Source organism: Natator depressus, chromosome 1 (assembly GCF_965152275.1).
Source record: "Natator depressus isolate rNatDep1 chromosome 1, rNatDep2.hap1, whole genome shotgun sequence".
Classification (NCBI taxonomy): Eukaryota; Metazoa; Chordata; order Testudines; family Cheloniidae; genus Natator; species Natator depressus.
Window position 1 is genome coordinate 309469023 of NC_134234.1, and position 27519 is coordinate 309496541.

The 27519-nt window shown below is 40.6% G+C and overlaps 1 protein-coding gene across 3 annotated transcripts in view; it reads left to right on the forward strand.

Moving 5' to 3' along the window:
- Positions 1-27519, forward strand: part of PLXNB2 (plexin B2) — a 331427-nt gene that overhangs the window by 275352 nt on the left and 28556 nt on the right. For all 3 annotated transcript variants that reach the window (XM_074942362.1, XM_074942360.1, XM_074942361.1), the window contains 11 exons: positions 2039-2211; positions 5186-5334; positions 8002-8110; positions 15291-15427; positions 16493-16663; positions 19312-19444; positions 21282-21512; positions 21835-22011; positions 22643-22782; positions 24142-24242; positions 27108-27337. In XM_074942362.1, coding sequence (XP_074798463.1) covers positions 2039-2211; positions 5186-5334; positions 8002-8110; positions 15291-15427; positions 16493-16663; positions 19312-19444; positions 21282-21512; positions 21835-22011; positions 22643-22782; positions 24142-24242; positions 27108-27337 — 1751 coding nt within the window. The remainder of the gene's footprint in view (positions 1-2038; positions 2212-5185; positions 5335-8001; positions 8111-15290; positions 15428-16492; positions 16664-19311; positions 19445-21281; positions 21513-21834; positions 22012-22642; positions 22783-24141; positions 24243-27107; positions 27338-27519) is intronic.

A 27519-nucleotide genomic window follows, 5' to 3' on the forward strand; every position in this document is an offset into this window, starting at 1 on the left:
TGAAAATAAAAACTGTCATTGAAGTCACCAGTTGGGGCTCTGAATACACGCAGCAAGCACATCTGCTGTTTAGAAGGTGCTGTTTTTAAAAAGGCACTCTCCAAGGAAGAACCACACTGACGTCATTCAATGTACGTGTTGCAGAGAGACTGGCTCTACTGGGCACCATTATATTGTGCATGCCTAACAAAGACATCACTGCACTGCTGAGGACAGAGATGGAGAAAATGTGTTTTTACATTACTGTTGAGTTAGAAAAGTAATCTGATATGGTAGCCTCTTGGAATTAGCATTAAAAACCTATTGCTGTTACTTCAGTGCCTAATTGCTTATTATTAAATTAAGTATCTTCTGTTATTCTTTTCCAGTAAATAAAAGTGCACTGAAATGGTAGAAGTTGGAGAGTGATTTAGCTGGTGCTCTACCCAGAGTTCTAATCCTCTAGGAGCTAAAGAAGGGCAAGTGCATGCCCTTTTCAGTCAGACCTTTTGAGGATGGACTTAACCTATGCATTCCAAAAGCAGCCATTCTCCTCTCCCTCCCAAACCCCCTTCCTCAGCCTCCATTCAGCAATGTTTACTTGCTGCACTTCACTCTGAGGAAGTACCTTCCTCCAGTGCTTTCATTAATATCACTTGGTAAACTGACTAGCAAGAAGAAAGATCTCTACAGGGTTGCTTGCATTGCTTACATACCCCTTCTGTCCTGAGATGGTGTGGCACCTCTTCAACCTATCCAGTTTCCACTATAGTAGCTATCAAGTGCATGTCCAAAAGCTGTCTTCCAAACCTAGGCTTTTCTCATGGTGCTGTAATGCGTGGCTGCGTAGCTAGGCTTGAGCTTTACCTACTAAGGGTGATTTTGTGTGGTGATTATGTATCACAACAGAGACTAAGGGCCTATCTCCGTGGTCTTGGCAAAGCACATTGAAGGGGTATGATTTGTAGAGCACTCTGTGCACTTTAACATAAACTAGGTACATTTTAGTTTGTGCCAGCAGGGTCTACACGGAGCAGTTAGAGCGGTTCTATCCTTCTAATCTGTTTTGCTGTACTGCACAGACAACCCTAAGGTCTAAGGTAAACTTTGCTTCTCTGGGACTGTTGCTGCATGGTTCAATAAAAGGAGCACTGTTCAGTAGCTAGACAGCATGACAGTTGTGCTACAGTCTCTATGGGATGATTGGCTGTGTTAGTTGCTAGGTTACACACTGAGATTTAACTGCATTTTTTGCAGAAGGGACAGTGCATACTTAGGGGGTGGCAACTCAGAAGGAAAAGAATTGAAAACCATGAGACAGTTCACTTACTAAAAGGGAATAATTTTAAGGCCAGGAATAAATTAAGGAGAACTGCCTTGGTATTCAGAAACGACTAGATTGCTTCCACGGAGATTTTTAAAGTGTTGGCTTTGGCCTAGAAAATCCTGAATGACCTGGGAGCTCCCTACGTGAGAGACTCTCTCTCCCTGTGATACACTGATACATTTGTGATCAGCAGAGGTGCTGATGCTAGATCACCCTCAATACTATAGAGGGGGCCTTCTTCTTGGAAATTTGGACTCTGGAATACTCTCCACTCTTCTCCTATTGGAAATAGCCTGGATTTTTAATAACTTTCAGTAGACCTGAAAGGCCCGTTTGTTTCAGCTGGCCTTTGAATAGATGTATAGGCTGATGTACGGGGGCTGTAGTATTTGAAGAGCTACTCCCTGGTACAATGGGTGAACAGATTGAGCTGTATTTGGATCTCTAATTTTAAATAATTGGTAGGTTGTTCAAAGCCTGTGCATGGAAGCTTTTATTGTGCTAAATTGGCAGAAAGTAAATAAGTAAATAGAGCTTCTTGGTTCTCAATAAATACCTTTTATGTAGTTAAATACACTGTGCTCTGGGCAGGATTGGCCTATTGAATGGGAAGACTCTGGCCACAGCATTACGGTTTTTCTACCCCATCATCTTGTTAAAAGAGAGTATATCCTTGAAACAATAATTGGCTTGACACTGCACTTGTACATCTTTTTATAATTGTCATTTTAGTGACTTTATACAACTGCTCTTATGGCCGAAGTGACTGCAGCTTATGTCTTGCGGCTGATCATGGCTACAAATGCGTCTGGTGTGAAGAAGAGGGAAAGCCAAGCAAATGCATTTATGAGAACCTGTGTAAAGCTTCTCCTACGAACACATGCCCTCATCCCGTCATTACTCGGGTAAGATTGTTTTTTCTGCCTACCAATGTATTGTCTTTTCATGAAGAAAACATTGCATACTGAAAGAAGCGTTTCTCAAAGCATTTAAGTAAGTTTTTAAATTAGCTGCCAGGAGTTGGTATTGGCGTGGTGTGTCTGCAAAGCTTGCTAACAAGAGAGATCTACCACAATGTACCATGCTAGCAGTACTTACTTAAACATGGTGGTTGGTACCAAGGAGTTAGCATGGTTTACTTGACCAGTATGGATTTATTCTTATCTGAGCTCTGTGTTACTCAAGCATGCTGTAGAGCACACTCTACACCAGTGGTCTCCAACATTTTTACACCCAAGATCACTTTTTGAATTTGAGGGCAACCCAGGATCTACCCTGCCCTTTCCCTGAGGCCCCAACCCTTTCCCAAAGCCCCGCCCCACTCATTCCATCCCCCCTTCTCCGTCACTCGTTCTCCCTCACCCTCACTCACTTTTACCAGGCTGGGGTAGGGAGTTGAAGTTTGGGAGGGGGTGCGGGCTCTAGGCTAGGGCCGAGGTGTTCGCAGTGTGGGAGGGGGCTCTAGGCTGACCCTGGGGCAGGAGGTTGGGGTGCAAGCTCTGGGAGGGAGTTTGGGTGCAGGAGGGGGTTCCAAGCTGGGGCAAAGTGTTGGGGTTCAGGAGGGAGTGCGGGGTATGGGCTCTGGGAGGGGGGTCAGGGCTGGGGCAGGGGGTTGGGGTGCAGGAGGGTTACAGGATGCTGCCTCTGGGAGGGGTTCTGGGTTGGGGTTCAGGGTGCTGGCTCCAGGAAGGGGGCTCAGGGCTGGGGGTTGGGGTGCAGCCTCCTGCTGGGCAGCACTTACCTCCGGTGGCTCCCAGTCGACGGCACAGCGAGGCTAAGTCAGGCTCCCTGTCTACCCTGGCCCCGCTGCTCCCAGAAGGGACCCAACACGCCTCCTACCAGTACTTCCTAGGAATTCCACTTCACACACGTTGTCCCAAAAGATCAATCGTGTCAGTTGTATTGTTCAAAACAGTCTTTTTGAAGTTCACATGATCTCTGAGATTGCATTAATTCGTATCTTAGAGAAATTACATATAATTCCACAATAACACATACACAATTGCATTTTTAATCCAATGAACCCCAAAGGTATTAAACTTAATTCAGTAATGTTTATCTTAATTCCAGGAGGTTTGTCCAGGATATTGTTATCTCTATCAAAACGTGTGTTTCAAACTGTGCCTGTAGCCTGCACTATAATTGTCATTAGTCTATTGAAGCAGATCTGATCACTGGGTCACATGTGCTTCCAAGCCATCTGGGTCTGGGTGAAATCTAGTCACTCTTTCTAGTTCTGGGAGTCCAGGGCATGCTTCTGGGCACAGACCTCTTGTCTGATGCCTTTTTGGTGATCTGGGACTCCTCCGTTCACCCACTCTCGACCCTGAGATCAGCATCTGAGACCTCCCAAGAACTCTCCCACCAGAGTTGCTTACACATGCTCCCACCAACCTGCACATAGGCTGTGGGTGCTTTGGGTTTCTCAGTTAACTCCTTCAGGGACAACATGGCATGAAAACAAGGAACACAGGCTTAGCAAAGGAATTTCTTATCCACATTGACTTTACTGTTGGAGCACTCAAAAGTTGTAGATCTTTGAAATGAACAAAAAGCGGTGAGATACACCCTTCCTTAGACTAAGCTCACCCCTTCTATGAAACAGTGGTTCATCGGTGTTTCAGGCCTGGCTGAGTCCCTCCTGGCCTCCACTTCCTGCAAGTTCATATATGTAGCAAATTCCTATATGTCGCGTCCCTGCACAGAGCAGAACTCTGCTTTTATGTAGGGCCTCAGTCTCTGCGCTGTGGGTTCCAATGGTGAAGGTCCATGTCCACCAGGCATTCATCTCCCCATCTAGAAAGACCACTGTTGCATGAGGATGGGCTAGTAGTTGTCGTTCAAAGTTGATAGTCCTAGTTCTTCAGTGATGGTCCTTCAACGAGGTATTAAATGCCTTCCCCTGCCAGGGCAGCTGTCTGAAATGCAGTACAATAGGCTCCAGTTCTCTAAGATTAAAAATCTGAATGGGCTTTCTGGAACTCCTACACAGAAACTGCTAGACAGGTGAATTATCAAAATGTTGGAAGGTTCAGATAAGTGTTCAAATTCAGATGCTTGTCTAAGCTGTGGAAATCCACCTCTACCCTTTTTGGTCCTTATTTTCAATCACAAATATGATCAATAATGTTGCCGCGTCTCATCTGATACAGTAGGGAGGGATAGCAGGTTAGCAGAAGCGTCTGTGATAGGCCTCTGTGCACCATTCTTTGTGTCCCAGAGTCTACTGGGCATCTGATACAATCCTCCAAAGCAGAAATGATTACAAAACAAAACAAAAATACACATGCACACAACAGGAAGGATAAATGCAAATGCTCTTGAATTAGCTAGAAATGCTCTCCAAAGTGGTGTGATTCAACCTAATAAGTCTCAATACAGCATTTAACGAATGTGATATTCTGAAAAATAAGCACAACAAAATAATAAAAAGGATAAAACACCAGCCAGGAATTTTGTATATAATAGATATAGTCTGCTGGGGGGCTTTGTTATAATAAACTGTTATAGAATTCTATGTTTGCAGTTATATAGCATGTTGGTCACAGGATATTAGAGAAACAAGTTGGGTGAGGTTCCATGTACGTTTGAAAGCTTCTCTCTTACCACCAGAAATTGGTCCAATAAAAGATATTACCTAACCCACCTTGTCTCTCTCATAGAATTGTATTGCTATTACAGATTTCAAATCTACAACAGGTTACTATAGATTCTGTACTTTTAACTAAGCATGTAATTTAAGAGGTTTCTTAGCCTCTTTTTTATGAGGCCTATGTAAAAAACACAACACCTGTATTTTTAACAGACTGCCAGGTGTTGTGGATTTAAACCATATGTAAGAGCAGCACCATCATTATAATTTCTTTTTTCCCCTCACAGATTGAACCAAAGACTGGGCCACTAAGTGGTGGAATCCTTCTGACCATAATGGGATCTAATTTGGGTATAAAAGCTGAGGATGTCAAAAGTATAACCGTGGCAGGCACAAAATGCCTTTTCAGAGAGAAGTTCTACTCTGTTTCCACCAGGTACTTGCTGATGTTTTCTGTGAGAGATTTTAGAAAAAGGATTTCTGTGCAATTATCAGGAAGTATTCATACAAAGAGGCAGTAATACAGTGTTACCTAAAATTGTTAGTACTGACATCTCTCTCAAGATTTATACAAAACCATGTTATATAACACAGGTAGCCAAACTGTGACTCGAGAGCGGCTCTTTTACCATTAAAGTGTGGCTTGCAAGCCCCACACTCTCCCCCATTCTCCACCTACCAGACTTGGGGGGGGGGGGGGCGGGGCGGAGCTCTGGACTTCTGCCTTGCGATGGGATAGTGAGGTAGGGGCTTCTGTCCAGTGGGGACAGGGGGTCTCAGGGCTTCAGCCCTCCCGGGTGCACCTTCCAGGGTTTGGGGCTTCAGCAGGAGTGGGACTGAAGTCCCAGCTCCTGGCAGGTGTGCCTTAGCTCTCGAACTGCTGAAGATTGTACGCAGCTCAGAGGGCCAGTAATTTTGGCCACCCCTGTTATATAACGACTTATATACAGAAACAGATTTGTCACATTAAGAGTGCATTTTCAAGCTTGTAATTGATTTTTTTGGTTTGAAAAGCTGTCCTGAATATTTACTACATATGTCTCAAAACTATCTGTTTGTTGTTTAAATTGAAGGCATCTTAGCTATTTAGCCCAAGTCTTGTCAAACAAATAATTTCAAGATGAAGTCAGTTTTGAGATGAGCTGATGAAAAGTGCTATGTAAGGAATAGGTGGTGATATTAGTAGAAGCAAGCAATACAATTGAACGGAGATAACTGATGATAATTTTTTATATTTAAAATTATGCAGTTGAAACTTGACTCTCTTTTGGGTTATTTTAACTGTATTACAGTAACTCCTCATATTTTAATCTGTTTAAAAGGAACTTTTGAGATGTTTAGGTAGTGGCTAGTTTTTGAGAACTCAGTTAATGGATTCAGATGTTCCGGGCTTTTCTACGCTGCCCCATAAGTGTGGGGGTGGGCACTGCTATTCAAACTCCCATTGTCTGAATGTCAGGCAATGTAGACATACCCTAGGTCCCAAGAATCTTGAGAATAATTTTTGGTCAGAACAGAAATCTCTCTATACACCGGTTTCTCAGTGGCTGTTTTTACACTTATCCATGCATGCACCATCACCCTCAGATGCACCTCTTTCTTTCCCATCCCAAAGTATTTGCAGAAGCATCACAAGCACAGTATAGCCATACAAGAATTCCCCCAATGTCCTTGGTTTTGTGCCTTTTCTAAAACTTTGATTTAAACACTTGAAGGGGAAGCCAGATTTTAGGTGATTGTATCCTTGTATCACAGTAATGTTTCTACTTTGCTTAGCTCTACCAGTGTGGTAAAAGGAATGAATGTATACAACTTGCATACTTTAATTTATTTATAAATCTAGGTGCGTATAAGGGTTGAAAAAATAAGGTATTCAAAAAACAATTTAGAACATATGCCTGTAACTTTCTTTTAGTGCCACTTTCCATTCTCTTTGCACATTGTTTTGTGTTTTACATTTTTCCTTTTTTGAAGATTTCTAAAGCATCCAATCCTTCCCATTGTTTCACCTGTTCTTTAGTAAAATGTTAGATGTTTTAGGAGACAATATTGTCTATTTAGTAGAGAAGAAGAGAGTATCAGGAGACCTGGGTTCTCTTTTTAGCTCCACTATTCACTTTTTGTGTGACCTTGGACAACACACTTTCTTTCTCTCTCAGTTTCCCCGTGTAATATAGAGGGATACTCCTACTTACCTACCTCTGGAAATGGATTGCTGATTCTCAGATTAAAGACACTATTATACATCAATACAAACCCATTTAAAAAAAAAATCCCTGTTATCCTGCCACTACTAACAGCACCACTGCATATTTTATATTATAATGACCACTTCTCTCTTTCAACTTCTAGTAGGTGACACATTTTGCAAATTCTTCTGAAGGTAACATTTCCTCTCTGTGCCTGACAAGAAGACATAACTTTCAAGGATACATAGCTTTCAAGTCAAAATTATGAGGAACTGAGTGCAGGCTCCAGCAGCAATACGTAAGCCAAGGCTTACAAGAATTTGGAAAATTTTGTCCATGTGCCAGGACTCCGACAGATAATTCTGGAGTAATCTGCTGTAGGACTTGACAACCCTTTATTTAGGTCCTAATTTAAGTACATTATACTGGGAAGAGCGATTCTGATATTTAATTCTTAATAGACAATAGTACATTGTTTAAAGAAGAATAGCAATTATCTCAAGACTGAAAGAACCAAAAAAAGAGAGAGAAACTTACCAAGAAGTGCTCTTTAGTGTGCTACTCGATTACTAGTTTGAGTTTTATCTGTCAATAGTGACCAAAAGTCACTGCCGTTCAATAGCTGCTTAGTAGCCACTGTGTAGAGTTGGCGGTCCACAACTTTGGTCCTAATGGATAGAGGACTGAGCTATCCTCTCGCATCCTTAGGGGATGGTCTCTTCATGACAGGTTGAGGTACAGTGAGATATGGTGAGGAAGCTTGCACTTCTTCTTGTGCTACCTATGGTAGCTAAATAAAGACTTCAGATTCTAGTGCTGTCAAAGTGATGCCTTACGTGTGCGTTAAGAGTCACTTTTTTCAACAGACAAAATGGAGAAGGTTATAAACTTACAGGTACACTATTTCTGATTAGGATTGTGTGTCAAGTTGGAAACGTCTCAAAACCCTTACATGGTGAAATTGAAGTTGATATAAGTGGAAAACGAGGTAGCTCAACAAATGAAGTACAATTTACATACCAAGTAAGTATGTTTTATAAGTGTTCTACATGTTTCTTGTTTTTAATTTACCATTGGGACAAACAGAAGTGATTGTATTTTATAGACTTTATTTCAGAAACAGAAAATATTGGTCTTTGCTCATTCATGTGTGTTGGAAAACACACTCAAAGGTTTTAATATATAATAGAAGCAATGAAGATCCCTCTGAACAGCAGATACAGAGCCTTGAAACAGGACAATGCTGTCCACAGTTCAAATGATGAAAACTATGGTAGAGAAAAAGCATCTGTAATGAACATAGGTACTGTGTCAGTGATGAACAAAAAACTCAACATTGAAAAATTAGGCATTCTTTAGACATGGTAATTGCACTAGTTTTTTTCATCAGTGTGTTTAGATTAGCCAGTAGTCTTAATCATGACAATTAATGTGTAGCCGCTGAAGAATAAGTAATGACGCTGCACATTTTAATTTAGTATTTTTCAACAAATTGTTTTGTTCAAAAGCACGGCATGCTCAGAAATAAGCAGTGCCACAAACAGCATGATGTGCAGCACATTAGACAAGCTATTTACTTTGATTTGTCACTATACTGAAGGAAAGTCCTCAACTGCATCTTAATTGCTGTGCCCCAGTGTGGTGCTTAGTTGCAGTTGTTGCAGCCTATGGCTTTAGTAGCCTGTGTTGTAGATTCCAGTGGCTTTAGTTGTATATGTGTGGGCACTAGAAGATAATATGGATCTGTTATAATGGAGAGATTTAAATAATCCCATTATCAGATTTGATAGGTTAAAAGTAAAGCCTGTAAAACGCAGCATGTAAGGGCTGGGTTTTACTCCTGTCCTTCCCCCTCTCCTCCCAGGCAGTTTTAACTTTCATGCTATTAACTCTTCAGAAACGCAGGACAGCAAATGTGAGGTAAGAAGTGGGACCCAGCAGTGGAAGGTGAGCCAAGTCTAAAATGGCAGCCAGTGGAGCAGGGTAGGGTCCTTGTAGAGAGAAGGCAAGTCAACTCACTGTTTCCAGCACAGCTCCTCCTCTCGCTAGCTGTAGATCCTCTCTTTCTAGGTCCACTCCTTTGCTCCCACTTTTTACTGCCAAAAGCCCCCCCACACTTCATATATCTCATTTTTCCATGAAACTTCCCTGCATTGATTATCACTCTCCTTACCTAGATATCTCCACTAGTTCCCAAGACTGCCATATCTCATCTATCTCAGTTGTAATATAAAGGTTTCTGGAGCAGGGATTATATCAGTAGAGCATAAAAGGGATGAGGGCTTCACAAGAACTTATTGTGCTGGGTGGATTTTGCCATAATTGTACCATCCTTCTAGCTGTAATGCATTCTGTGCTAGATTATGTGACAACACTGGGCAAAATAAAATAGTTTATTTTTAAAGAGGAGTCTTAACCAGCCTCCTATGTTTAGAAGACCTTTCTTCCCATCTCCTCAGAATTGTTCCGAGCTGCTTATTAACTCCTCTTCAGACCTGAGGGAAGAGGTGGGCAGCCTCTGCTCTTTAGTACTAAAAGGAAAGAGAGACTCTTTGACTGCTTTGACTTAGCTCCCGAGGAACCTTCTATACATAGACATTCGCTGAGCAGTGTGTCTGAAAATTCAAGACAGACAGTGTCCCGGTCTATATGTCTGTTTGGGCTATGAGATTAGGGATTTTTTTTTAAAGTATGATAGAACTGAGCAAGCCATTGCTGAAAAAAAACCAATCCTGAATATGGGAAAAGAAATAATACTTGGGGGCTTCATATCTCCACCATGGCTCTACTTACAAAATGTGCAGCAATGCCAAGTAGCACCGAATCTGAAAGGGTAATGCTGTGTGCCTTAAGCTGAGATGCCAGTCTCTTGTTTGGCTTGTCTTCCCTCTCTTTCCATGAGGAAACACAGACCGCTTCTGACAGCAGGAATAAAATTAGTATGTAGGTGTCACACATGCTTGCACACATCTACAAGGGTGGAATGGTCCTTTCTGGCTTCTGGAGTGGCAACAGAAGATCAAAACAGACAATCTAGTCTGTTTATATGGTCTTAAAAGCTTCTGTTTTGGCATGGTTTTGAATCTTATTTATTCATTGTCTGTGGGTAGGTACTCTACAAGAATGCTCGTCAGACTTTTTAAGTAGAAAGAAGACATTTATTTTGTTTTAAAAGTATCCAACTTATTCAGTATTTCTACACGTGGGAAAAAAATTCCTCTTTTAAAATAAATACAATTTCTGCTGTGTATTTCTACAGTTATGTATTTTTACTGTTTCTTTCTTGGATACATTAACCTGCTGTTCTCCTACTGGGAAAGATGGTAATGTGCGTCTGTAATCCGCTTAGAGCACCCCTAGCATGTCAAATAGATTAAAGTTAAACATTCAGTGATAATTTTAAAAAATGTTATGGTTACACAAGAACATAAGCGTAGTATTACAATAGGAAATAAATGAAATAAAAGACAACACAGACCAGTTCAGTTCCCCTCTGTAGCAGTCTATTGTACATAAAGGCTTGCATGTTGTCAAATGTTTCTAGTCTGTCTTCCCTTTTACAGCATCCTTTCATATGTGACTAGGTGCAGTAAAATTCCTTCCATGCCTTGTAAATTACTACCAACCTTTCCACTTGAAACTAACTATTAAGAGCCCTGCTCCACTGAAGTCACCAGTCCTTTTGGCATTGACTTCAGTGTAAGCAGAATCAGGCATAGGTTAACAATGACTTGAACATTTTCTGTCAGTTTTAACATAGCCATTACTGGTACAATGGAAATAAAATGCTCCTTCTAATTTCTCAATGTCCAGCCATCCCAAACCTCTGGAATACTGACAGCTCTACACGTCTTTACAAATGAAATAGCAGCACCTGAACAGCGAAAAGCCAAACCAGTTTTCTTTCCCTTTATCTGACTGGTTGCTTGTTACTATGGCAGTGAGTCACAATATCAGACTACTAAGAGTACTATTTCTGGGGGAATTCTGTGCCAAAAAATAAAATATTCTGCACACACTATTTTAAATTTCTGCATATTTTGTCAAAATAACACAATATAATCATGCCAGTTTCAATTATTTTGGTAATTTATTTCATAATATCTGTCAGCAAGTATGTCATTAACAATACAGACAACAAACATGATTCCCCCAGGAGTAGAGAGTTAAAGAACATAGAAGCTACCACTTTCAGCTAAAAGGAGCAAATTGATTAACATAGTGACACTAAACTTGGGACAAATAATTCAACCAATAGACACACAAGCAACCGTACATACCCAGAGTAGGCAATGTACTCTGCCATCCCTTCAACAAAGCTGCTGAAAACTTACCATGAGGTATCGGAAGACATCCCAGATGTTCAAGGAATGTTATACCTAGAAATAGATAAAACAATTAAGCCAACAGAGCATCTGCCTCGCAGAGCACCCATTGCATAAAGAAGAAAAAATGGGAGTAGTAAAGCAAATGGAAAAGAAGGCATCATTGTTAGTCACAGAGCCCACAAGCTGGATAAACAGCATGGTAGTCACCGAGAAGCCAGGCAAGCTGTGTATTTGCATTGATGCAAGCAATTTAAGCTAGGTAGTAACAAGAGCTCACAACCACATGCCTACAATTGAAGAAATATTGCCTGACTTAGCAAAAAACAAAAATATACTCAGTACTTGATGCCAAAGACCGTTATTGGCAAGTGCTACTGCATAAGGAAAACAGCTACGGAGCCACACTTTGGACGCCAGCAGGTAGATACAGATGACTGAGAATGTTATTGAGAATCAAACATGCAGCAAACGAATATTGACACTGCCAATGAGATGTACTAACAGGATTCGCAGGCTCAACATCATAGCTGAAGACATTCTGGTGTACAGAAATGGAGACGACATGGCAGTAGCTGTGGTAGATCACAACCACAATCTCATCTATCTGCTACAGAGAGCCAGGGAAGTAAACCTAAAATTGAATAAAAGAAGATTGACTGCTCTACCATACACAAGACATTTGCTGACCTCGCAAGTTCTAAGACCTGACCCTGAAAACATAAAAGCAATACAGTGGATGCCCAACCTACAGATATTAAATCAGTTCAGAGATTATTAGGATCTGCAAGCTGATAGTTTCTCCCAAGCCTCTCACATGTGTGCAAACACTTTAGGCAACTACTGGACGAAGTTGCGAAGTTGCGTGATGGTTACCTCATCATGACGCAGCCATCACAAGTATCAGAAAGCTGGTGACTAAGTATCCAATCCTGAAATACTATGTTGTGAAGAGGCTCCTACACAATGTCAGTGTGGTGGGGCTTGGGATATCACTCGTACAAAAGAGACAAAAATGTCTGGTCACCAATGGAAAAAAGAGACTCAAATTGAAACACGTCTTGAGATCATTTTCATATGTGAAAAGTTTTACATTTGCATGTTCAAGGATGGCAAACCATTGAAGTAGAAAATGACCCTAAACCACTAAACATTTTTAAAAAAACACTGCTAGCAACCCCAAAACACCTTCAGTGTTTGCTACTGAAACTGCAGTGCTACAGTTTAGATGTACATAACTGACTCCTTATCCAGAGCAGCCTGGCAGCATGAATATATAGTAACTGAACAAGAATATGGGAACGTGACAGAAATCTAGAAAACAAAGACAGATAGAAAAAGAATCAACCAAGCCAGTTATGTACTAGTTTCAAGGCAGAGACTGGAAAGAATCCGAGAATAAACCACAAGTGCTCGTGTCTGTCATTCTGTCAGCATGGCCCTACACCAGGGGAGAAGACTCACCTTCCTCTCAAGAATACTGGATCTACAGAGACAAGCTGAGCCTCCAAGTAGCATCTTGTATAAAGGCAATCGCTGGACTTAATACCAGCATAGACCATGCAGTGGACTTATCTCCTGGGCCAGTGCCATCTATAAAGGTTTAGGCTACCTTTGAAAATGCTCGTGCTAATGTGAGAGAAAGTATACTGTGACTATTGCTTGTTCCACTCCTGATTCTGCATCCACATGCCTTTGTAGGCTGCATTGATAATACATGCTTGGCACACATGCAGTAGTGTGAGCCGTTTTCAATCTGTTTGCATCTTTACATTTTGGATCAGACATGGATGCCATGGGAAGGGGTGGGGTGGGAATTGGGAATTAAAGGGAACCTAGAACCAGCATTACAGCAAGCCAGCCCTCTCAACGGTTGTAAAGTGTGCCAAGATCCCCAAAGCAAAAGTGTTGTGCAGTTACTAAGTATCTAACCTCTCTCCCCTGTTGGTAGTTCATTTTGATACCAGCTGTGGTATCAGGCTGCCTTCTTTTCAGATAATTTGATGCTTATTGCTATCAAACAAGGCTAATGCAATTAATATTGCAAGTACATATTGAAACCATCTCAACATTCAGCAAGAGATTTAAAAGATCTTGTACTACACCAGCCAACGTGATTGCATTTCTGAAAAGTGCTTTTCATCAAACCATGAAGACACCCCGGAGTGTGTTTATTGGTCCATTAAGAAACACCTCAGGAAAAATCAAGGCACCCATTTCCCTGCCTGGTTTAGCATAATGAACCCTGGACAAGCAATGCCCACTTATTAGAGATCACCTCAAAGAATCTCAGATACGCAGTTCAGTACACGCTGTTATGCCATCTCTGGTAAGCACTTATATTTGTAGGTTTCATAGTATTTAGAACATTATTTTTAATAGTTTAGTATTGAATATTCATGTTCAGCCTCTCCATTTTTTCTGTCTTTAAATTAGTCCTTTGAGGAGCTGTTAGTAAATGAGGTTGAGCTTTAGAAAAATAGGGATTAAAGTGCAACTTCTGTCCAAGTTCTGTCTCCTTCTTTACTGCCACCTACAGCAGCTCCAACAGGGATTCTTAGGTACCATTAACAGTGGCGATAGCCCTGTGGAAGCTTGCAATACCTGACTGCTACCCGTCATGTCACTCAACCCCACCCCTCTTAGTCTCTTCTCCACTGCCCCATCCCCCTCACCACTCTTCCCTTCCCTTCTTCTTTCCATGTAGCTGATCCCCTTCTAACTAGACCACCCCAAAAACCAAAATTTTGGAACTAGCACATTTGCAGTGATCACTTTGTTCATGGAGCTTGTGTTTCCCCCACGCCTCTCCCCTTCTCCCGTGTCTACCTTGTCTATTTAGATTGTAAACTCTTTGGGGCAGGGACTGTGCTACCGTTTGTTCAATGCCTAACACAATGGGGCCCCATTCTTGGTCGTCTCTTAGGCACTACTGTAATAAAGATGATGATTAATAATAATCACACTTCAAGTTCGATGCTGCACTCTGGTGCAGATACAGTCCTTAGCTCTGGTCTACACTACGGGGTTAGGTCGAATTTAGCCATGTTAGGTCCGTTTTAAAATGGATGCGTCCACACAACCAATCCCATTCCGTCAACTTAAAGGGCTCTTAAAATCTACTTCTGTGCTCCTCCCCAGCCAGGGGAGTAGTGCTAAAATTGACCTTGCTGGGTCGAATTTGGGGTAGTGCAGACGCAAATCGACAGTATTGGCTTCCGGGAGCTATCCCAGAGTGCTTCAATGTGACCACTCTGGACAGCGCTTTGAACTCCGATGCACTAGCCAGGTACACAGGAAAAGCCCCGGGAACTTTTGAATTTCCTGTTTGGTCAGCAGGGGGAGCTCAGCAGCACAGGTGATCATGCAGTCCCAGAATCGCAAACGAGCTCCAGCATGGAGCGAACGGGAGACGCTGGATCTAACTGCTGTATGGGGAGAAGAATCTGTGCAGGCCGAACTCTGATCAAAAAGAAGAAATGCTAATATATTTGCCAAAAATCGCACAGGGCATGTTGGAGAGAGGATACAACATTACCTGTTCATCACCTCATTCTCTAATGAAGGATAATCTTTTGTGGAAGATCAGTTCATAACCGTATTATTCTCATAGTTTTTTTTATTCTTCACGTCCATATTGATACTGTCCTTTTCAAAATTGCCTCAAATTGAGACCCCTTAATGGGGACTGATTTGTCAGAGAAACAACTCTTTCTAAAAATCAGGCTTCCATTTAGGTGTTTCAAGTTAGGCATCCAAAAATACTAGTCATTGTTAAAAACTTAATCTGTAATCACTAGAAATGTAAATAATTCCATTGTAAAGTAAAAACTTAAACCCATGTGTTTAATTAGTTTGTTGCCATTTCTTCCTTACAGCAACCTGATCCTACAGGAATAAGTCCAACAAAAGGCCCCCAAGCTGGTGGGACCATCCTTACAATCACTGGGAACAATCTGGAAACTGGTTCCCAGAAAGATGTTAGCGTTTTCCTTGGTGATGTGCCCTGCAACATGTACGTATGCAGCACTTAACTTCCATAATATTGACTTGTACTCCACTAGCACCAACCGAGATCAGAGCCCATCTATGCTAGGCATTGTGCAAATCTATTGTGAGAGGAGATCCCTGCCCCAAATGGTTTACCATCTCTAAACAGATAAGACAGACATAGAGTGAGAGAAAGGGATAGAACACAGAAGCGGTGCAAACATAGAGTGATGGTTTGTGAACATTAAGTTGGTGCCATGATTTTGTTTGTTCATTAATTTTTGGGGTAGGTTTTTGGTTGTTTCTATTTATTCTGTGAATCACAGGGGATGGGTGGGGGAGGATGGAAGGTAGGAGGGTGTTAGCTATAAGAAGGCATTAAGGGATGGGGTGGGAAGAGGGAAGGAAGCGCTTGTCTTTTATTTTTTTATGAAGCTTTGCCCTTATTAAAACTTGTCACTTTGTGACAGTAATACAGAGTAGTACAAAGCCTTCCCTCAGCCCCCCACCATTCCCGGCCATGTGGCCAGGGTAAACTGCAGCCAGGAACCAGCCAGAGAATCCAGCAGGTACGAATAGCTACAGAAGCAGCCAGAGCAGCAGGAACCTTCAGACAGAAAACTTTCTGAGTTTTGACTGGACTTTCTCTGCCCTGTACTGATTGGTTGTTTGTTCCAACCCTCTCCATCCCCCTCCTCACAATCTCTTCACCTCAGGTCACTCAACCCCACCCCTCATAGTCTCTTCTCCACTGCCCTCTTCCCTTCCCTTCTTCTTTCCATGTAGCTGATCCCCTTCTAACTAGACCACCCCAAAAACCAAAATTTTGGAACTAGCACGTTTGCAGTGATCACTTTGTTCATGGGGCTTGTGTTTCCCCCACGCCTCTCCCCTTCTCCCGTGTCTACCTTGTCTATTTAGATTGTAAACTCTTTGGGGCAGGGACTGTGCTACCGTTTGTTCAATGCCTAACACAATGGGGCCCCATTCTTGGTCGTCTCTTAGGCACTACCGTAATAAAGATGATGATTAATAATAATGCTGGTAATTTGAACCTTGTTTCCCCTTTTCTTTCCCCTCCAATTTCCAGCACTGATTTTGGTGAACAAATAGTTTGCATCACAGGACAACATGACAAAGTTGAAGAAGTTCATGTAATGGTGCAACACGGAAACACAAAGAACAAATTGGATAGTTTAATGTTTGCATATAGCAAAAATCCTACCGTCACTAAATTCTTTCCAAAAAATAGCTTCAGCAGGTAATGAAATGTTTCTATTATAATTACGTTCATTCTTAATAGATATGGGGGTGTGGTAGTTTTTCTTCATATGGAACTATTTAAATGAAAGCCAATATACTGTGTCTCTGCAGAAAGGTTAAGTATATGAGTCTGTACATTTTTTCCCAAACCATTGCCAACACATTTTAATAATGTATTCTGTTTACCTCAAAACTTTAATAATACCTTTTTCAAAGCTAAATCTTGAAATAAGAAAATTAATTAACTTCTTTTAAAATACAGATTTCTTAAAGGAAAAAGAAAAGAGTGGGAGATGTATTTAAGGAGAACGTCAATCTACCCTAGTTTTACCTTGCTTTTTAAAATTAATCTTATTCCCGTTAAAGCAGAAGTCATCACCTGATAACATAAAGCTGTCAAAATGTCTGTGTCCATCCATTTCTGAAACATGGCTTACTCGGCTCTTAATAAGAGTTGATATGATGGAAATAAAAAAGAATAAATTATGACTTGCCGGCTTTGTTCCAGTAGGGCAAGTAGTAGCTGGTTGGAGTAGTAGTTGGAGTTCAGCAGGGTTTTTAAGAGATTTTGTGTGTCTGTGTGTGTTGTTTTTTGTTTTGTTTTTTTTTAATCTACAGCCAAACTGGTGGTTTCTCTCTGAGAATTCAGTTCTTTCTGAAAAGAAAAATACCGATAGCCTAAACATAAAAGCAAACAGGAAATCCCAACATGATACTTTGAACTATTTGACAGTGTACCTGTATAGAAGTCCTCCCAGAATACTCATTTCAAGGGCTCAGGACAAAAACTATGATCTTTACTCATGGGCTTCAGCTTCTTAATATCTTAATCTTGCTGCCTAGTAGAGGACATCTTGGTATTTTCATATCCTGAGAGATTAGAGGGAACGAGCCCAATCTCAAATGCTGTCACTTTCTACCAAAAAACCCAACATGAGATGATGACCCGAACAGCATCTTAAAAGTTAAGTCAGCTGTGACTTACCAGGCTCCTTGAACACGACCTTTTATGTAAAATAAAGTAATGTTTAAGATTATTACCGTTTAAGAGATTAGAGGGACAATAGATGTCTTTCTTTTGTTTACTTGGTACATTTGACAGCGCTTTGTAATCAGTCTAATTTTCCCCCTTTATAGTCAGTCACTCCAGGGATTCTCAAAACTTTTGATAAAGTGGAACTCATTTTATTAGATTATTCTGTGGATCACCTTCCCTCCCCGTCATGATTATTGGGATCGTTGGTGGGTGGAAATTTACGCTAAGTCTTTCTTAATTATTAATGCATCTATCAACTGCAACAAAGAGAGCCAGCACCTTGTGACCTCTATTCCTTTCTATATAGGTTCTTATAACACTCATCACCACACTGTCAGAGCACCTTCCAGGAATGCAGTAAGCCACATGACTAATATGGCACATGTTTATTCTCTCATCCTCTCTCTTGAGGGAGATGTGCTTGCAGTGAAGTGTCCTGTTTTGGTAGGGGCTCTTTTAATATGCATGTTGCTATGCATTTATGTCAGAGAAGGTAAGGTTGAAGAAGTGCATCTTGCACTTGGAATGGAAGATGATGAGGTTTGTGGTGATCCTTAATTCCTGATGGAGTTCATTCCACAGTCTTGGACCAGCCCCTTAGAAAGCTTTATCTTCTGTTGTAGGGAGTTCCACTGAGCTGGAGGAGCAAAGTTGATGAGTATGGTCTTTGTCCTAGAGCTTTAGAGGCTCTTTGAAATATCCTGATGCCAGGCGATGGAGCACCTTGAAGATGAGGTCTAAGACTTGACTTGATTCTATGGGAAGCCAGGGTAGGGAGCAGAGGACAGGTGTGATGTGCTTGGGGTAACCAGCATTACTGTAGAGATGCACTGCAGTCTTCTGAATAAGTGGGAGTTTGCTAAGTGCTAAAGGTACTTCATCCCCAGGTATACTGCCTTACTGTAGTCCAGCCAAGAGGTCATTAAGGCATGAATAACTGAGGCCAGATCACTGTCTGCCATGATAGGGTAGAGTCTCCTAGCTACCTGGAAATGATGGAAAGCGTTACGCACAGATGCTGCTCTGTGAGAGCTTAGCCTCAGTGAGGAATCCAACAGTAGTCCTAACCTGGAGACTGCATTGACCAGTTGTGGGTGTGTATCTTCAACCAAAGGAGAATGCTCCATGGCTACAAATTCTTCAAAATGCTTTCCTTTGCCCACCAGCATAACCTCTGTCTTGCTCAGCTTCACTTTCAGCCGGCTATTTTTCATCCATGAGCTGATCTCATCCAAGCACTGAGCCATTTTGGTGGGAACCACCAACCATTGTGTTAGGTTCCCCTGTTTGTTTGTGTAGTGTTCTCCCCATCTTCCCCAACCCTCTTCCGTGCTGCCAAAGAGTGATAAAGGCAAGGAAAAATATTTTAAACAATTTAAAAATGTCAATATAAAAATCACAAATAGGCCACGGGGTTTGGATCAGCTGTATCACTTCAAAATTTTATATCCATATTTGGTTTACTGGAAGGTCTTACATTTGATACCTAACTATTGTACAAGCACCTGCATGCAAAGCTATGCAAAAAATATTTTAAGAGGAAGTCCTAGATGGAGCTAGTGTATGGTTGTAGAACTTTACTCATGTTTGATTTGCGTCTGCTTTTTCAGTGGAGGGAGAAATATTACTGTAACGGGAACTGGGTTTGATATCATCCAGAGTTTCTCCATAGTTGTAACTGCTGAACTTCATGGGCCTTCCAAAAGGAAGAAGAGACAAATACACAGTCTAGGCTCCAAAAAGGTAATTTTTATTTATTTATTTATTTTTTGGTCAGACATGCTGTCTTCATCATCAGTGTGATGTCTAAACAGAGCTTGATCCCAAACCCCATTGAAATCTGTCCACGGATGTCAGTGGGGTTTGGATTGGGCCTAAATGGTTTAAAGAAAACCTCAGGTACATAAAGCCTGTCAATATTTGTACTTTTTTCAACTGCAAACTAAGGGCCCAATTCTTCCATCCTTACTTACGTTGATTAGTACCTTACAATGCAAGCAAGCCCCCTTGATTTCAAAGAGACAACTCAAACGGTAAGGTACTTTTCAACACGAATAAGCGTTGTAGAACTGAGCCTTGAACGGGGCAACTGAAATTCTTTGGCAAGTCCAAAGTGGAATCATGTATCCTATCCCCTGTCTTCCCTACTGAGCTGTAGATGTTTGGACAATTCTGGACTCAAATCCAAACTGCTCCTGCTCTTGGCTTTGCAAAATCCAAACCCATTCAATTTGGGTTTGCAAACTGAAAAGTTCCTACTTTTTTTTGCCCATTCCTGGTATATTCTTCCTGTAGTGTGTGCGTATCCTTATACATGGAATTTTAAAACTACCCCTCCAGCATCTGATGCTAAGCAGACCCCTTCACTACAAATAACTGCAATATTTCTCAGGAAGACCACAGTTTATCACCTGATTAAGAAGCTAAAAATGGCTCTTTGATGGGGACATAGTTCAAAACTTGTTCAAAAACTAATGTTTGTTTTCCTGTTGTCTATTTTCAGTTCTAATTTCAAATACATAATTTAATTTTTAAGAATCTATACAATTTTTGTGCTCTTCTTAAGACACTGTCCACCTTTCTTAGTCTATTTACTGCAACTACTACAACGTAGGCTAACAGATGAAGTTCTACTATATCTGGCCTACACTAAACTCATGAAAAACTTTTCCTTAGCAAAACTTTGTTTAATATTCTCAAGTGTTTCTCCCCCCTGTATATATTTATTCAAATATATAAAAAACCTCTATTTGGAGGCACTGTAAATGCAGTCTGTCCACCATTTGTTTACTTTTTAGTTCACTTTATTTTCATTTCATTATATTATGGTAGTATCCAAAATGTACTAGAAGTCATAAAGATAGCTGCTGGTTTTTGTGTTGTGATTTATGTTAATGATTGGTTGAAGAGGGTTCCTAGAGTAGACTATTTGTATAATAGTACTTTTTTAATGTGTCAAGGAACACCTAATGCAAAGGATTGGGATGGGGAGGAAGAAATTATATATAAAAAAAATTCTACTGTTAGGATCCAGACATTTTCAAGCATGAGGTGCCTTAGAAATAAACATTCATTGTGGTGGAAGATAAGGTTTGTTGTGAGTTAGCTGGTTGGTGTTTAATGTATTTTATTCATAAATGGTACTGAGCATTTATATTAAGCTGATAACGTCTCTGTTATTTATAAATGCCTTGAAGACAAGTGATGTACCCAAAGTTGCAGAAGAGTCAAAAACAGTCTGGATTAAAGCTAAGGCGTTACCACCCCAGCCCCATCACTCCTGTGTTCTCAACATTAAATCGCCCTAAAATGGTTCAAACCCACAAAATTCAGATAATGACACAAACTTTCTGCCAACTTCGGGAGCGTTCAGACCTTCGGATTTTGCTTTGGGCCTAAATACTAACCCACACTGAAGCGATGATTTATTTTTGTCCAGTGATTTTTTTTCTTTTCCAAAAGTATCTGAGAAGCCTCACCTTTTTATTTAACTTGGTTGTGTTGTATTTTTAGGTGCTAAATGTTCAGCAGCAAATAACATGATCTAATCAAACCCCAAAATGTTTTGTTTGCTTTTTAGTTTGAAGGAAAAGATATTGCAAAAATCAATGAAAGCACAATAGTCTTCTCTTCTCCACCAATATTAGAGGATCCAGAAAACTATAGGATTACTACACTTATTAAAATGGATGGTTACAATTTGGTTCTAAACATTGAGAACAATGATCCCTTTAAATATGTTGCGGATCCAACGTTTGAAAACTTCACTGATGGCATCAAAAAACAAGTCAACAACGTTATTCATGCAGAGGTAAACTTGACAAGACATGGCTGGTTCTAGTTTTATCATTATAATAAATATATAGGTGTAAGATTTTCCTTTCATCCTTTAAAAACTGCATGCTGCCCTCCACTGCTGGAATCTGGAATTTCCATATTAGCTGTGTTCCCATAGAATTAATTAATTTCCTCTGTGTGTAAAAGCCTGGGGGTATTTTTTCCTCCCCCTTCACACTGATGTCAGAACTACATCCTCTGTTGAAAATGAACTGTACAAAATATTGTGTAACTTGTGGATTGCTTCACCCGTGGCTTTGCAGCTAAAATGACTTAGCCTTATATTTTCTGTCTAGGGCAGTAATCTGAACAAAGCCATGACGATAGAGGAGGCTCAAGCTTTTGTGGGGGCAGAACCCTGCAACATAAAAACACTGACTGACAAGGATCTATATTGTGAACCACCAGTAGTACAACCTCAGCCAAAGAGAAGGCAGAAGAGGGATACAATCAATAACTTGCCTGAATTCATTGTATGTCACCTTCCCTGCAAGTTGTCTTTAATAGCATGTATGTAGGGAGGAGGGTATGGAGTACTGTGTTTGTGACACTGATACAGTAGCTTCCTATTTGCATGGGTTTATTTTTCAGTGGCACATTATATAAAGGAAACTATCTTGTGACTCCACTCCACTTCCAGATTCTGCCTGCTATCTATAAAAGGATTGCAGATAAATAGAATGTCCCAAGATGTTGATTGCCGCTTTTATTAAGGGGTCCAGTCTTATGCATACTCGCAACTAGAAATCGGGTTTTCTATCTTGACAAGTCCCATTGCAGTCAATCACTATTCTGGGTAGTAAGTTCTTACAGGATTGGGCCTTAAATTCCTTTGTATAGTAATAGGTTTTTCTTTTCCTTTTATGTAATAAGGGCCAAATTACCTGCTGGAATAAATAGGTAAATTCATTAACTTCATTGGAGCTATGCCAATTTATGCCAGCAAAAAAATTGTATCTGAATATTATACCTGTTTGGCAATCTGGACTAGGAATTCTATAGATTATAAAGATTACTAAGAAACTAAAGCATGGCAGCTAAATTATTGAATAATCTTCTAGTTACATTTCTGAGGCAGGTATAAGTATGTATTTAATTCTTCAGGTGAAATTTGGCCTCAGAGAATGGATCCTAGGAAGGGTGGAATATGACACACGTGTGAGTGACGTACCCCTGGATGTGATTTTGCCATCCGTAATTTTTCCTATGGTGGCCATTATCATCATCTCTATCTACTGTTACAGGTAAGATAGTCGGATGCTATGGCTGTCCCAAAGCTCTAAAGGAGAAGGCTGATGGGGCAGAAAAGCAAACTGTTCTCATCTGCAAAGAGAAACCATCTTGATCACTTAATAAACTAAACATTTTAAAGGAAGTAGCTGGATAAAATTTGTACCAATAATTCCCCTCACATAGACCCTTTCAGTGGTATTCCTTGGTGCCAGTCAGCCCAGTATTCTTTCTCTGCTGTAAGCCCAAACAAATTGGCCCAGGTTTTCACACTGCACACTGAGGGGGTAAGGTGCGCACACACAGTCTTGAAATTGCAGCTGAAGTGCCTTCATGCTAGTGAAAATATTGCTGCTTTGCATGTGTGTTAGTCAATGTTTACGCTTCCTATGTCAACACCCTGTAGACCTGAGATGGTTGGATCTGTCTGCGTGGATATTCCAGCCTTTACAGCTGAGCCACATATTACCATATACACATTTCATGACTCATGGTGAAATTCACCCCTTTGTGGAGTGCCAGTACCAGGACTATACACCACTTAAGTCCTACTTGGGGCCTATTTTGCAGTCTTAAGTGGGATGTAAGTAGTGTATAAGCTTGGTGGATTTCACTGTAATGATGCAAAGCTGTACAACTGAGATGCAGTGCTTTATAGTATTTGCCCCTGTACAACGTTGAAACTCCCTTAGATCTCCCATAACCTGCTCAGTATGATCCTGTGCATGTACTGACTTAAGCCATGTCCATGCTCTGGATGTTACAGAAGCGCAGCTACAACACTGCCACTGTGTTGCTGTAGTGTAGACACTTCTTACAGCGACTGAAGGGGTATTTCTGGCCATGTAACTAATCCTCTTCCCCAAATGGAAGTAGCTAAGTCAACAGAAGAAGTCTTCTATTGATCTAGCCGCATCTACACCAGGGGTTAGGTCATCTAAACTATGACATTCAGGGGTGTGAATTTTTCACATCTGTCAGCGTCATAACTATGTTGACCTATCTTAAGTGTAGACAAGCCTTAGTCGTGACTCAGCAGCTGTTGTGGAATGTGCTGTGAGTGCTTATTGCATTCTCTGTCCAGCTTGCACAAGTGAAGTAGCTGTGTTTAAAATGTTAGGATACATTTGTGAGCACAAGTTTAAAATCATTGGGCCAGATCATCAGCCGATCTGTGTAAGCAGTTCCATTGTAGAGCTACATCGATTTACATTAGCTGAAGATCTGACCCACTATCTCCTCCACTTTCGTTATTAAAGATAAAGAAAAGAAACAGTCTTCCTATGATCCCTCAGCCTTTCCAATCAATGCAATTGCAAAATGCTTTACTTTTACCGTTAATAACTTTCAAAATCGTACTTTATTCCTTAAAGACGAAAAAGCCAACAAGCAGAACGTGAATATGAAAAAATCAAGTCACAGCTTGAAGGACTGGAAGAAAGTGTCAGAGATAGATGCAAAAAGGAATTCACAGGTATGATTGATGTTAGATTTCTTATGGACCCTAATGAGAAATCCTAAATTGGGCTAAAACTACTGCACTGTCTTCCTTAAACTGTTTCTTGGGTGTAACTACAAGCCAATATAACTACTCTTGATTGCAGACATCAATGTACAGTACATATTCTTCTGACAATGAAGGCCATAAATAAGATTAAATAGAGTGAAAGTGATTAAAGGAAACAGGTTTTTAGGGTAAAGATAAAATAAGCACAAGGAATTAAATCAGCAAATGGAAATAGAAACTATGTTTTTTTATGATTACTATTAAAAAGCTGCCACTGGTACTGAAAAGTCACCCATTTCACAATAAGTAACTGTAGTCTGTATTTATGCTGTTGATAAAATGTTACACATTTTATTTTAATAAAAATATTATGTTAGGAAAGCCACAAAATATATGAATTGGTGCGATATGAGTTTATGAAGATAGACTGCAATATCTTTTAAGTCTGGGAAAATCAGAGAGAAGAAGAAAATGTACCTCTTTGTAACGGGAAATAATGGAACCTGATTTGAGGAGCTGGTTCATTCTTTACTGTATGTAAAGAGACATCACATGAAGGAAATCAATGGGAGCTGTAAGGGCACAGCACCTGTGAATATCAGGCTACTTATTTTGGTGTCTAATTCAGACACCCACATTTGAAAACTTTGGCCTAGGTGATTACCTTGACCTGTCATATCACTGTCTAAAATACACTATTTGTTTATACTGAAATAACCTATCTTTGCTTCTATAACAAAGCATGTTTTTTTCCTAAAGAGAAATTACTTTTTTCTTATTAACAGAGATGGGCTTAAAAAGTGGTGGTTGAATCTGAATTTGGCTTAGATTTAGCTTTGGGAATTCAGGGTATGGGTTTGAATTGACTCTGTAGATAATCTGACAAGATTTCTGCCATCTTGAATAGTGGAAAACTCATAAAATCTACTGTTACCCTGAGATTTCTGCCATTGGTGCCGAAATTGTCTCAGAATAGTTTTTTTCCCATTATATTTGAGTCACATCTGGAAAATTGGCCTGTTCCAATTTTGGACCCTACCCAATACCAAATCTCTGTAGCAACTGTTTGGACTGAGGGATTCAGCTTCAAAGGCCACTCTGAAATTTGAAGGGCTGAAGATCAAGGTCCCCGTTTGGAGCCATCTCTGCTTATTAGACTCCCTTACCAGCTGGCCTTTGTAATCCCTCTTCTTTTCTGTCCTCGGTTTCTCAAAGCTGTTTCTGGAATGTGAAGCTGCCCGTCCCCTGCCAGGACTCCCAGAAGGGTGCAGGGAGTACTGCTGCCTGCTGGAGTGTGGGGTTAATCTCCTACTCCAGCACAGCTGCCTCCCTGGGCACAGGAGAAACACAAATTGTCTCTAACAGTGTAATCTAGCACATAAGATTCACGTTGTCTTGGCTAATAGTAAAGTAAAGCACTTAAATGAAAGTAGTTTCTAGATGCATATAATATTGATTGTGGCAAATGTAGGAAGAGGAGTCTTCCTGCATGCATCAGAGCAGTCATAGTAAAGGAAGTGATGATTAGGGTAGAAGAACACACACAGCACAAAGCTTGAAACCATGAGATGTTTTCTTTCTTAGAATTGGCTGAGTGTAACAGAATAAAGAGAACCAGGATAAATTACGTGGTCAAATAAAAATTGCCACTATGACAGGCCATTATATTAATTAACATGATATTCTAGTCAGTCAGCAATATCAGACAACTGGAAAGCCTCCAGCTGAAATGACCACTTTGTGGAAAGGTGACCTCTAATTGCTTTTTGTGTCAAGAACTTGAAAGCTTTTGGGGCTCACAGAAGTGTTTTCATCATTTTCAGTGAATTATTTTACCTTCTTCCTTTCTACCCTTCTCCTAATAAAATGATTATTCTTTGTACTTCCTGTTGCTCTTGCTCCTTGGCTCAACATCCCAACTATCATGAAAAGAATTAAAGGGCAGCTTTCACAATGATGTGGACTGAAAGGAACAGAAAATATATAAACACAAGAAAAGTAGTTGGCAACAATTTCTTTCTTCCCTTTGCTGCTGGGGGGTGTGTGTGTGTGTGTGTGTGTGTGTTTTAAGAAGAGCTCTCTGCATAAAGCCCAGCATTCAGTAATTACTGATCCTACAGTAAATTCATGATCCTCCACATATCACATTAAAATACCCAATAAGAAAATATTGTGACGATGATGATTAGCATATGTATAATGATGCTGTGTAGGAGCCCCAGTTATCAATCAAGCCCTGTTTGTGCCTGCGCACTGTACAAACAGAAAACAATGAGATTGTCCCTTCCCCAGTCTAGGTAACTATAGGTACATCTTCACAGCAAGCCGCAGCCTGTGGTGGCAGCCTGGCTCAGAGCCCAGGTTGACAGACTCAGGCTCCTGCTATGGTGCTAAAAATAGCCATGGAGACATTCGGGCTCTAGCTGGAGCTCGGGCTCTGAAGCACACCCCCTTCCCTAGATGTCTAAAGTCTGCACAGCTATTATTAGCACCTTAGCATGAGCCCCAGGAGCAGTCTGTAGACCCAGACTCTGAGACTTGCTGTCACAAGCTCCAAATTGGTGAGGAGATATACCCTGTGATTCCTCAAAGACAGCCCTGTCAGTGTCTCAACAGGATCATCTGGGAAGAAACTCTGAGTTGTAGGGAACATGCTTTGGCAATTGGTAAACATGGTATGGAAAAAGTGAAATGGAAGTGGAAGGGGAAAGGATTCTGAATAAGTTTGATCATTTTTTTCCCTGGTATAAAATGCTTTCATTGTCAGATGAAAACAAAAGGTACTGTGGTTTTTAAAACTAACTCTAAAACTAGAAATATTGTACGTTCTAGATCTAATGATAGAGATGGAAGATCAGACCAATGATGTCAGTGAAGCAGGAATTCCTGTGCTGGACTATAAAATGTACACAGACAGAGTCTTCTTCTTGCCCTCAAAAGATGGAGAGAAAGATGTAATGATTACTGGGAAATTGGATATTCCAGAGGCTAGACAGCAAACTGTGGAGCAGGCTTTAAATCAGTTCTCCAATCTACTGAATAGCAAATCATTTCTCATAAATGTGAGTATTGAAGTAAAAGTCACTTTGAGCTCACCCTGTATTTTTCAGAAGTCTTTTTGCCTGTTATGTATGTATGTACATGTAGAGTCACACATACATTTTTAAGAACAGATGAGCCTAAAGTTCAGCTCTTAAGTCCATATTTAGGTGCCTAAAAAGTGGCCTGATTTCAAGATTGATGA